We start from the raw sequence: 11926 nt of genomic DNA on the forward strand, positions 1-11926 counted from the left end.
AAATGCCATCATTATTAGTAGTAGTAGTAGTAGTAGTAATAGTAGCGCTTAGAACAGTGCTTTGCACATAGTAAGTGCTTAATGAATGCCATCATTAGTAGTAGTAGTAATAGTAGCGCTTAGAACAGTGCTTTGCACATAGTAAGCGCTTAATAAATGCCATCATTATTATTATTAAGGAGAGCTGTAATTCCCCGCCTTCTCCCAGGCGCTGACGGGAGATGTAGTCCTCTGGCCTGAGAGCCGACCTCTACATACCTAAACTTTATAATAATAATGATGGTATTTGTTAAGCGCCTACTACGTGGCAAGCACCGTTCTAAGCGCTGGGGAAGATACAAGGTCATCAGGTTGTCCCCCATGGGGCTCACAGTCTTCATCCCCATTTTCCAGATGAGGGAACTGAGGCCCAGAGAAGTGAAGCGACCTGCCCAGAGTCCCCCAGCCGACAAGTGTGTAGAGAAGCAGCGTGGCTCACTGGAAAGAGCACAGGCTTTGGAGTCAGAGGTCATGGGTTCTAATCCCGGCTCCGCCACTTGTCTGCTGTGTGACCTTGGGCAAGTCACTTCACTTCTCTGAGCCTCAGTTCCCTCATCTGGAAAAGGGGGATTAAGACTGTGAGGCCCCCCGTGGGACATCCTGATCGCTTTGTATCCCCCCTCAGCGCTTAGAACAGTGCTTTGCACATAGTAAGCGCTTAACAAATGCCATCATTATTAAGTGGTGGAGCCGGGATTAGAACCCATGACCTCTGACTCCCAAGCTCGGGCTGTTTCCACTAAGCCACGCCGCTTCTCGTAATTCACCAAGCTCAGTGGTAGTATCCGTTAGGCGCTTACTATGTGCCAGGCACTGTTCTAAGCGCTGGGAGCGGGACTCACCGATAATAATAATAATAGTGGCATTTATTAAGCACTTACTATGTGCAAGGCACTGTTCTAAGCACTGGGGAGGTTACAAGGCAATCAGGGTGTCCCCCTGGGGCTCCCGGTCTTCATCCCCATTTTCCAGCTCAGGGAACTGAGGCCCAGAGAAGTGAAGTGACTTGCCCAAAGTCACACAGCTGACAAGTGGCGGAGCCGGGATTCATTCATTCATTCAATCGTATGTATTGAGCGCTTACTGTGCGCAGAACACTGGACTAAGCGCTTGCGAAGTACAAGTCGGCAACATATAGAGACGGTCCCTACCATCTTACCTCCTTCCCTTCCCCACAGCACCTGTATATATGTATATATGTTTGTACATATTTATTACTCTATTTATTTATCTTACTTGTACCTATCTATTCTATTTATTTTATTTTGTTAGTATGTTTGATTTTGTTCTCTGTCTCCCCCTTTTAGACTGTGAGCCCACTGTTGGGTAGGGACTATCTCTATATGTTGCCAACTTGTACTTCCCAAGCGCTTAGTACAGTGCTCTGCACATAGTAAGCGCTCAATAAATATGATTGATTTTTACTTGTACATATCTATTCTATTTATTTTATTTTGTTAGTATGTTTGGTTTTGTTCTCTGTCTCCCCCTTTTAGACTGTGAGCCCACTGTTGGGTAGGGACTGTCTCTAGATGTTGCCAACTTGTACTTCCCAAGCGCTTAGTCCAGTGCTCTGCACACAGTAAGCGCTCAATAAATACGATTGATTGATTGATTTTACTTGTACATATCTATTCTATGTATTTTATTTTGTTAGTATGTTTGGTTTTGTTCTCTGTCTCCCCCTTTTACACTGTGAGCCCACTGTTGGGTAGGGACTGTCTCTATATGTTGCCAACTTGGACTTCCCAAGCGCTTAGTCCAGTGCTCTGCACATAGTAAGTGCTCAATAAATACGATTGATTGATTGATTGATTGATTTTACTTGTACATATCTATTCTATTTATTTTATTTTGTTAATATGTTTGGTTTTGTTCTCTTTCTCCCCCTTTTAGACTGTGAGCCCACTGTTGGGTAGGGACTGTCTCTATATGTTGCCAACTTGGACTTCCCAAGCGCTTAGTCCAGTGCTCTGCACATAGTAAGCGCTCAATAAATACAATTGATTGATTGATTTTACTTGTACATATCTATTCTATTTATTTTGTTAGTATGTTTGGTTTTGTTCTCTGTCTCCCCCTTTTAGACTGTGAGCCCACTGTTGGGTAGGGACCGTCTCTATATGTTGCCAACTTGTACTTCCCAAGCGGTTAGTCCAGTGCTCTGCACATAGTAAGCGCTCAATAAATACGATTGATTGATTGATTGATTTTACTTGTACATATCTATTCTATTTATTTTATTTTGTTAGTATGTTTGGTTTTGTTCTCTGTCTCCCCCTTTTAGACTGCGAGCCCACTGTTGGGTAGAGACTGTCTCTATATGTTGCCAACTTGGACTTCCCAAGCGCTTAGTCCAGTGCTCTGCACACAGTAAGCGCTCAATAAATACGATTGATTGATTGATTGATTTTACTTGTACATATCTATTTTATTTATTTTATTTTGTTAGTATGTTTGGTTTTGTTCTCTGTCTCCCCCTTTTAGACTGCGAGCCCACTGTTGGGTAGGGACCGTCTCTCTATGTTGCCAACTTGGACTTCCCGAGCGCTTAGTCCAGTGCTCTGCACCCAGTAAGCGCTCAATAAATACGATTGACGACGATGACGATACAAGTCGGCAACATATAGAGTCGGTCCCCACCCAACAGCGGGCTCACAGTCTAGGACGGGGAGACAGACCCATGACCTCCGATTCCCAATCAATCAATCGTATTTATCGAGCGCTTACTATGCGCAGAGCATCAATCGTATTTATCGAGCGCTTACTATGTGCAGAGCACTGTACTAAGCGCTTGGGAAGTACAAATTGGCGACATATAGAGACGGTCCCTACCCAACAGCGGGCTCACAGTCTAAAAGGGGGAGACAGAGGACAACACCAAACATACTAACAAAATAGAAGAAATAGAATAGAAGCCCGCGCTCTTTCCACCACGGATCCCTTCGCTTCCTTCTCCCCGCGGCCTCCACAGGAGACGGATAAACTGGAGGACGAGAAGTCGGGGCTGCAGAAGGAGATCGAGGACCTGCAGAAGCAGAAGGAGCGGCTAGAGCTGGTGCTGGCGGCTCACAGGCCCGTCTGCAAGATCCCCGAGGACGAGGACGAGGAGCGGGAGCCTCCCCCGGCGCCCGCCCCGGCCCCGGCCCCGGCCCCGGCCCGCCCGGTGCCCATCTCCCTGTCCCCCGTCTCCCTTCTGGAGCCCGAGGCCCTGCACACCCCCACGCTCATGACCACCCCGTCGCTGACCCCCTTCACCCCCAGCCTCGTCTTCACCTACCCGGGGACCCCGGAGGCCTGCTCCTCTGCCCACCGCCGCAGCAGCAGCAGCAGCGGGGACCCCGGTTCCGACCCCCTGGGCTCCCCCTCCCTCTTGGCCCTATGACGGCGCTCCGGACCCCGGCCCGTCTGGGGGGCTCTGAGCCGCCCCTCCGTCCGCGAGCCGCCCCCCTCCATCGGTTTGGCGGCTCTCGAAGACCGCCCGCCTCCGTCGTCCCGGGCCGCTCGGCTCCGGCGCACGTGGGAGCCGCCTCTGGGGCACGCGGGAGCCCCGAGAACCGCTCCCGGGATGTCTTCCGTGACACCGACTGGATGTCTCTGGGGCGGGCTCTGCCATCCCGGAGGCCGCCCCGATTCCGGAGGCGGTCCGGCATCCCATCCCCTTCTGTTGCTGGAACCACCTAGACTCTTCCACCGGCTCCATCAGCTTCTCCCCGGACCCTCCATCCCAATCTAGAGCGCCACAAGGCCACGGCGGGATGGGTGGCTCCGGAATCCCACCTGGGCCTGCTTTGGACTCTCCTCCGTAACCGTGCCTCACCTCCCAGGGGAGCGGGGTTTCCATGACGACCACCCCGGGTCTGAGAAGTCCCTCTCCCAGCTTCCCTCATTTGCAGCTGCTATTTATTTTCCCAAAGAGGATATTTTTATACCGATGCCCAGAATGGAATTAAAGTCCCGACGTTCCGCCTTCCCGTCGGCCTCTCCCGGTCTTGGGGGTGGTGGGGTCGGGTGGGTCGGATCGGGGCCCAAACCCATCGGCGGGAGGAGACGGAGCCCCTCACACCCACGTGCCCCGGTACCCCCCAAATCCCGGAACCCAGAGGCAGCGAGAGGCTCAGGGGCCTACTGGGGAGACCCCCGGGACGGGGAGGTCGGTGACTCGGTTCCTCTTTATCGGAATCTTAAAGCCGCCACCTGTTTCCTGCCCCATTGTCTTGGCCCGGGACCTTCCCGGTCTGGGCAGGAAGGAATCGGGAAGGGGATGCGGGGGGTGGGGGCGGCCGGGGAACGGCCCGGGAGCGCAGGTTCTGGCTCGGCCGCCCCCCGACACGCCAACAGCCGGGTCTGAAACCTGGGGTCCGGGGAGAAGATGCTGCTCGTTATTATTAATAACAATAATGGCATTTGTTAAGCACTTATTAGGTGCCAGGCGCTGTACTAAGCGCTGGGGCGGATCCAAGCGGATGGGGTTGGACAGCCCCTGTCAATCAGTCAGTCGGTCCCTGTCCCACTTGGGGCTCCCAGTGTCCATCCCCATTTTACAGATGAGGGAACTGAGGCCCCGAGAAATTCATCCATCCATTCAATCGTATTCATTGAGCGCTCACGGTGTGCAGAGCGCCGTACTAAGCGACTAAGCGCTGGGGCGGATCCAAGCGGATGGGGTTGGACAGCCCCCGTCAATCAGCCCGCCGGTCCCTGCCCCACGTGGGGCTCCCAGTCTCCACCCCCATTTTCCAGATGTGGGAACTGAGGCCCAGAGAAATTCATCCATCCATTCATATTTATTGAGCGCTTACTGTGTGCGGAGCTCCGTCCTAAGCGTTCAGAAGGTACAGTTGGGGACTGAGGCCCCGAGAAACTTCATCCATCCATTCAATCGTATCTACGGAGCGCTTACTGTGTGCGGAGCCCCATTCTAAGCATTCGGAAGGTACGACTGGGCCGGAAATAAAGTGACTTGGCCGGGGTCGCCCAGCAGACAAGCGGTCCGGTGCCTGGCACGTAATAAGCGCTTAAGGAACGCCGTAATTCCTTAAGGTAGCCATAACTGGGAGAGGGAGGGGGCGTCGGGGCCCCCCTCGGGGTCGGAGGCTTGGGTTCCCCAGGCTTGGTCCGGGGAGGGGTAATAATAATGATAATCATAGTAATGTTGGTATTTGTTAAGCGCTTACTAAGCGCCAAGCGCTGTTCTATGCGCTGGGGGGGACACAAGGTGATCAGGTTGTCCCATGGCGGGGGGATCCCAGTCTTCATCCCCATTTGACAGCTGGGGGAACTGAGGCGCAGAGAAGTGGCTCATCCAAGGTCATCCAGGTGTCCGGGATGAGAATCCACACCCTCTGGCTCCCCAGCCGGGGCTCCTTCCACGCTGGGTCGGGGGGCGTGGGCTCAGTCTTCCGACTGGGGCCCAGAGAAGTGGGGCGACTCATCCGAGGTCATCCAGGTACCAAGAGCAGAGCCGGGATTAGAACCCACACCCTCTGGCTCCCCAGCCCGGGCTCTTTCCACGCTGGGTAGGAGGGCGTGGGTTCCGGGCTCTTTCCACGCTGGGTAGGGGCCCAGCAGGCTTGGTCCGGAGAGGGATAATAATCATCATAATGTCGGTACTTAAGCGCTTACTATGCGCCAGGCACTGTCCTAAGCGCTGGGGCGGACACAAGGTGATCAGATTGTCCCACGGGGGGGCTCCCGGTCTTCATCCCCATTTGACAGCTGGGGGAACTGAGGTGCAGAGAAGTGAAGCGACTCGTCCAAGGTCATCCAGGTGCCCAGGGGCAGGGCCGGGATTAGAACCCACGATCTCTGGCTCCCCAGCCGAGGCTCTTCCCACGCTGGGTTGGGGGGTTTGGGCTCAACCCTCCGACTGGGGCCCAGGGAAGTGAAGCGACTCGTCCAAGGTCACCCAGGTGCAGAGCCGGGATGAGAATCCACACCCTCTGGCTCCCCACCCCGGGTTCTTTCCACACTGGGTAGGGGCCCTGCAGGCTTGGTCCGGAGAGGGATGATAATCATCATAATGTCGGTACTTAAGCGCTTACTATGCGCCAGGCGCTGTCCTAAGCGCTGGGGGGGGACACGAGGTAATCAGATTGTCCCACGGCGGGGGGCTCCCAGTCTTCATCCCCATTTGACAGCTGGGGGAGACACAAGGTGATCAGGTTGTCCCATGGTGGGGGCTCCCAGTCTTCATCCCCATTTGACAGCTGGGGGAGACACAAGCTGATCAGGTTGTCCCATGGTGGGTGGGGGGGGGGGTGGGCTCCCAGTCTCCATCCCCATTTGACAGCTGGGGGAACTGAGGCCCGGAGAAATGAAGCGACTCGTCCAAGGTCACCCAGGTGCCCAGGGGCAGGGCCGGGATGAGAATCCACGCCCTCTGGCTCCCCAGCCCGGGCTCTTTCCACGCTGGGTAGGGGCCCCGCAGGCTTGGTCCGGAGAGGGATAGTAATCATAATATGGTAAGCGCTTACTATGCACCAGGCACTGTCCTAAGCACTGGGGGGGACACAAGGTGATTGGATTGTCCCACGGGGGGGCTCCCAGTCTTCATCCCCATTTGACAGCTGGGGGAACTGAGGTGCAGAGAAGTGAAGCGACTCGTCCAGGGTCATCCAGGAGCCCAGGGGCTGGGCCGGGATGAGAACCCAAGCCCTCTGGCTCCCCAGCCGGGGCTCCTTCCACGCTGGGTCGGGGGGCTTGGGCTCAGCCTTCCGACCGGGGCCCGGAGAAGTGAAGCGACTCATCCGAGGTCATCCAGGTGCCCAGGAGCGGAGCTGGGATGAGGACCCACGCCCTCTGGCTCCCCAGCTGGGGCTCTTTCCACGCTGGGTCGGGGGGCTTGGGCTCAGCCTTCCGACCAGGGCCCGGAGAAGTGAAGCGACTCATCCGAGGTCATCCAGGTGCCCAGGAGCGGAGCTGGGATGAGGCCCCACGCCCTCTGGGGGGCTTGGGCTCAGCCCTCCGACCGGGGCCCGGAGAAGAGAAGCGACTCGTCCGAGGTCATCCAGGTGCCCAGGAGCAGGGCTGGGATGAGGACCCACGCCCTCTGGCTCCCCAGCCGGGGCTCCTTCCACGCTGGGTCGGGGGGCTTGGGCTCAGCCCTCCCACCGGGGCCTGGAGAAGTGAAGCGACTCATCCAAGGTCATCCAGGTGCCCAGGAGCAGGGCTGGGATGAGGACCCACGCCCTCTGGCTCCCCAGCCGGGGCTCCTTCCACGCTGGGTCGGGGGGCTTGGGCTCAGCCCTCCGACCGGGGCCCGGAGAAGTGAAGCGACTCGTCCGAGGTCATCCAGGTGCCCAGGAGCAGGGCTGGGATGAGGACCCACGCCCTCTGGGGCGCTTGGGCTCAGCCCTCCGACCGGGGCCCAGAGAAGCGAAGCGACTCGTCCGAGGTCATCCAGGTGCCCAGAAGCAGGGCTGTGATGAGGCCCCACGCCCTCTGGCTCCCCAGCCGGGGCTCTTTCCACGCTGGGTCGGTGGGCTTGGGCTCAGCCTTCCGACCGGGGCCCGGAGAAGTGAAGCGACTCATCCGAGGTCATCCAGGTGCCCAGGAGCAGGGCTGGGATGAGGACCCACGCCCTCTGGCTCCCCAGCCGGGGCTCTTTCCACGCTGGGTCGGGGGGCTTGGGCTCAGCCTTCCGACCGGAGCCCGGGGAAGTGAAGCGACTCGTCCGAGGTCATCCAGGTGCCCAGGAGCGGGGCTGGGATGAGGACCCACACCCTCTGGGGCGCTTGGGCTCAGCCCTCCGACCGGGGCCCAGGGAAGCGAAGCGACTCATCCGAGGTCATCCAGGTGCCCAGGAGCGGAGCTGGGATGAGGACCCACGCCCTCTGGTTCCCCAGCCGGGGCTCTTTCCACGCTGGGTCGGTGGGCTTGGGCTCAGCCTTCCGACCGGGGCCCGGAGAAGCGAAGCGACTCATCCGAGGTCATCCAGGTGCCCAGGAGCAGGGCTGGGATGAGGCCCCACGCCCTCTGGGGCGCTTGGGCTCAGCCCTCCGACCGGGGCCCAGAGAAGCGAAGCGACTCGTCCGAGGTCATCCAGGTGCCCAGAAGCAGGGCTGTGATGAGGCCCCACGCCCTCTGGCTCCCCTGCCGGGGCTTTTTCCACGCTGGGTCGGTGGGCTTGGGCTCAGCTTTCCAACCGGGGCCCAGGGAAGTGAAGCGACTCATCCAAGGTCATCCAGGTGCCCAGAAGCAGGGCTGTGATGAGGCCCCACGCCCTCTGGCTCCCCAGCCGGGGCTCTTTCCACGCTGGGTCGGTGGGCTTGGGCTCAGCCTTCCAACCGGGGCCCGGGGAAGTGAAGCGACTCGTCCGAGGTCATCCAGGTGGGCAGAGCCGGGACGAGGCCCCACGCCCTGTGGGGGGCTCGGGCTCCGACCGGGGCCCGGAGAAGCGAAGCGACCCGTCCGAGGTGGCCTCCAGCCCCCCGGATCTGGGGCCGGGCTGAGCCCCCGGGCCCCCGCTGGGCTCCTCAGTGGTCCGGGGAGCAGGCCGGGTGGGGCTGGTCGGGGCTCCCGAGGCTGCCGGTGCTGGAGCTGCCGTCGCCCAGGTCCCGGGGCCCGCAGGGGGGCAGGCCCAGCTCCGGGGGGGCGGCGGGCCCGGCGTCGTCGGGCCTGGGCGGGCCCCACTGGTCCTCCAGGGCCAGGCACAGCTCCTTGAGGGCCAGGTTGTCCCTCAGCAGCTCGTCCTGCCGCCCCTCCAGCTCGGCCAGCTTCTGGCGGCAGCCGCCCAGGTCGTCGCGCACGGCCCGGGAGGCCTGCGTGCCGAACAGCTGCCACTCGCGGGCCACGCGCTTGCCCTTCTGCCGGTCGTTGTCCAGGAAGCAGCAGAGGTCCCGGAGCTCCCGGTTCTCGTCCTGCAGGCGCCGGTTGACCTGCTTGAGCTGGCGGATCTCCAGGAGGTGGCCCTGCAGCTGCCGGTTCACCTCCTGGATCAGCCGGCCGCGCTGCACCAGCGCCGACAGCTTCTCCGTCTCCTCCTGCCGCAGCCGCCGCACCAGCTCCTCCTTGCCCAGCGACGACAGCTCCTCGTCCGTCAGGGCCCGGTGCCCGCTGCCCGCCGCCGCCGCCACCGGCTCGCCCTCCATCCCCGCGCCGGGCGCCGGGGCATCCCGGGGCGGCTCCCCACACGGGACCGGACCGGCCGCCACCGCCACTCAGACGGAGCGGGCCCGGGGGCGGCCGCCGGGGCGGCACCGGCGCGTGACGTCACGGGCGGCGGCCAATCGGAGGCGGGACCGGGCGTGACGTCAGGGGCGGCGGCCAATCGGCGGGCGGGGCGGGCCCCCCGGCCTGCCCCTCCCCCCTCCCGGCCTGGGGCTTCGGCCTTTCGCCTCAGGCGGGCCGTCATTCAGTCAGTCCGTCCCTCAGCCAGTCATTCATTCATTGTCAGTCAATCGGTCAGTTATTCATTCGTGCGGGCGGGCAGGCGTTCAGTCCGTCCGTCACTTGGTCGGTCATTCATTCATTCACTGTCAGTCAGTCGGTCAGTTATTCATTCGTGCAGGCGGGCAGTCATTCAGTCAGTCACTCAGTCCCTCCGTCACAGTCAGTCAGTCATTCATTCATTCATTCGTGCAGGCGGGCAGTCATTCAGTCAGTCCCTCCGTCACAGTCAGTCGGTCATTCATTCATTCATTCGTGCAGGCGGGCAGTCATTCAGTCCGTCCGTCACTTAGTCGGTCGGTCATTCATTCATTCATTGTCAGTCAGTCGGTCAGTTATTCATTCGTGCGGGTGGGCAGTCATTCAGTCCGTCCGTCACTTGGTCGGTCATTCATTCATTAATTGATTATCAGCCGGACTGGACCAGCCATCCGGGACACGGGGGTCACGCGGGCGGAGGCCACCACCGCCACTGAGACGGAGCGGGCCCGGGGGCGGCCGCCGGGGCGGGCACCGGCGCGTGACGTCACGGGCGGCGGCCAATCGGCGGCGGGGACCGGGCGTGACGTCAGGGGCGGCGGCCAATCGGCGGGCGGGGCGGGCCCCCCGGCCTGCCCCTCCCCCCTCCCGGCCTGGGGCTTCGGCCTTTCGCCTCAGGCGGGCCGTCATTCAGTCAGTCCGTCCGTCCGTCCGTCCGTCACTTTTAGCCAGTCATTCATTCATTCATTCATTCATTGTCAGCCATTCAGACGGTCAGTTATTCACTCGTGCGGGCGGGCAGGCGTTCAGCCCGTCCGTCACTTAGTCAGTCAGTCGGTCAGTTATTCATTCGTGCAGGCGGGCAGTCATTCAGTCAGTCACTCAGTCCGTCCATCACAGTCAGTCAGTCGGTCATTCATTCATTCGTGCAGGCAGGCAGTCATTCAGTCACTCACTCAGTCCGTCCATCACAGTCAGTCAGTCGGTCATTCATTCATTCGTGCAGGCGGGCAGTCATTCAGTCCGTCCGTCACTTGGTCGGTCATTCATTCATTCATTGTCAATCAGTCAGTCGGCCAGTTATTCATTCGTGCGGGCGGGCAGTCATTCAGTCCGTCCGTCACTTGGTCGGTCATTCATTCATTCATTGTCAGTCAGTCGGTCAGTTATTCATTCGTGCGGGTGGGCAGGTGTTCAGTCCGCCCGTCAATTAGTCAGTCGGTCGGTCATTCATTCATTCATTCATTCATTGTCAGCCGGACCGGACCGGCCGGGACGAGGAGGCCACCACCGCCACGGAGACGGAGCGGGCCCGGGGGCGGCCGCCGGGGCGGGCACCGGCGCGTGACGTCACGGGCGGCGGCCAATCGGTGGCGGGGACCGGCGTGACGTCAAGGGCGGCGGCCAATCGGCGGGCGGGGCGGGCCCCCGGGTTTGCCCCTCCCCCCTCTCGGCCTGGGGCTTCGGCCTTTCGCCTCAGGCGGGCAGTCAGTCAGTCCGTCTGTCATCATCATCATCATCCATCGTATTTATTGAGCGCTTACTGTGTGCAGAGCACTGGACTAAGCGCTTGGGAAGTCCAAGTTGGCAACATAGAGAGACAGTCCCCGCCCAACAGTGGGCTCGCAGTCTAAAAGGGGGAGACAGAGAACAAAACCAAACATACTAACAAAATAAAATAAATAGAATAGATATGTACAAGCAAAATAAATAGAGTAATAAATATTACAAACATAGATACACCGTCACTCAGCCAGTCATTCAATCATTCATTCATTCATTGTCAGCCATTGAGTCGGTCAGTTATTCATTCGTGCGGGCGGGCAGGCGTTCAGTCCGTCCGTCACTTAGTCAGTCGGTCGGTCATTCATTCATTCACTGTCAGTCGGTCAGTTATTCATTCGTGCAGACAGGTAGTCATTCAGTCAGTCACTCAGTCCATCCGTCACAGTCAGTCGGTCGGTCATTCATTCATTCATTCGTTCATTCGTGCAGGCGGGCAGTCATTCAGTCCGTCCGTCACTTTGTCGGTGATTCATTCATTCATTAATTGATTGTCGGGCGGAGGCCGCCACCGAGATGGAGCTGGCCCGGGGGCGGGCGCCGGGGCAGGACCGGCGTGTGACGTCACGGACGGCGGCCAATCGGCAGCGGGGACCGGGCGTGACGTCAGGGGCGGCGGCCAATCGGCGGGCGGGGCGGGCCCCCGGCTTTGCCCCTCCCCCTCTCGGCCTGGGGCTTCGGCCTTTCGCCTCAGGCGGGCAGTCATTCAGTCAGTCCCTCCGTCACTTAGTCATTCATTCATTCACTGTCAGCCATTGAGTCGGTCAGTTATTCATTCGTGCGGGTGGGCAGGCGTTCAGTCCGTCCGTCACTTAGTCGGTCGGTCATTCATTCATTCACTGTCAGTCAGTCGGTCAGTTATTCATTCGTGCAGGCGGGCAGTCATTCAGTCAGTCACTCAGTCCGTCTGTCACAGTCAGTCAGTCGGTCATTCATTCATTCATTCGTGCAGGCG

The 11926-nt window shown here is 59.3% G+C and overlaps 2 protein-coding genes across 2 annotated transcripts in view; one reads left to right on the plus strand and one right to left on the minus strand.

Moving 5' to 3' along the window:
* FOSL1 (FOS like 1, AP-1 transcription factor subunit) overlaps nucleotides 1–3424 on the plus strand; it is a 34493-nt gene extending 31069 nt beyond the window's left edge. Inside the window, exon 4 of the mRNA XM_038765086.1 lies at nucleotides 3014–3424. Coding sequence (XP_038621014.1) covers nucleotides 3014–3424 — 411 coding nt within the window. The remainder of the gene's footprint in view (nucleotides 1–3013) is intronic.
* A 4661-nt stretch (nucleotides 3425–8085) lies between these two features.
* On the minus strand, nucleotides 8086–9169 carry CCDC85B (coiled-coil domain containing 85B). The gene has a single exon (XM_038764887.1). The coding sequence runs from the start codon at nucleotides 9129–9131 to the stop codon at nucleotides 8517–8519; it is 615 nt and encodes a 204-aa protein (XP_038620815.1). The 5' UTR covers nucleotides 9132–9169; the 3' UTR covers nucleotides 8086–8516.
* Nucleotides 9170–11926: the final 2757 nt, after the last annotated feature.

The sequence above is a fragment of the Tachyglossus aculeatus genome, chromosome 22, assembly GCF_015852505.1.
Source record: "Tachyglossus aculeatus isolate mTacAcu1 chromosome 22, mTacAcu1.pri, whole genome shotgun sequence".
Lineage (NCBI taxonomy): Eukaryota > Metazoa > Chordata > Mammalia > Monotremata > Tachyglossidae > Tachyglossus > Tachyglossus aculeatus.

Excerpts from the sequence above, each read along its gene's own strand:
- CCDC85B (XM_038764887.1), bottom strand. The coding sequence starts at position 9,131 with ATGGAGGGCGAGCCGGTGGCGGCGGCGGCGGGCAGCGGGCACCGGGCC.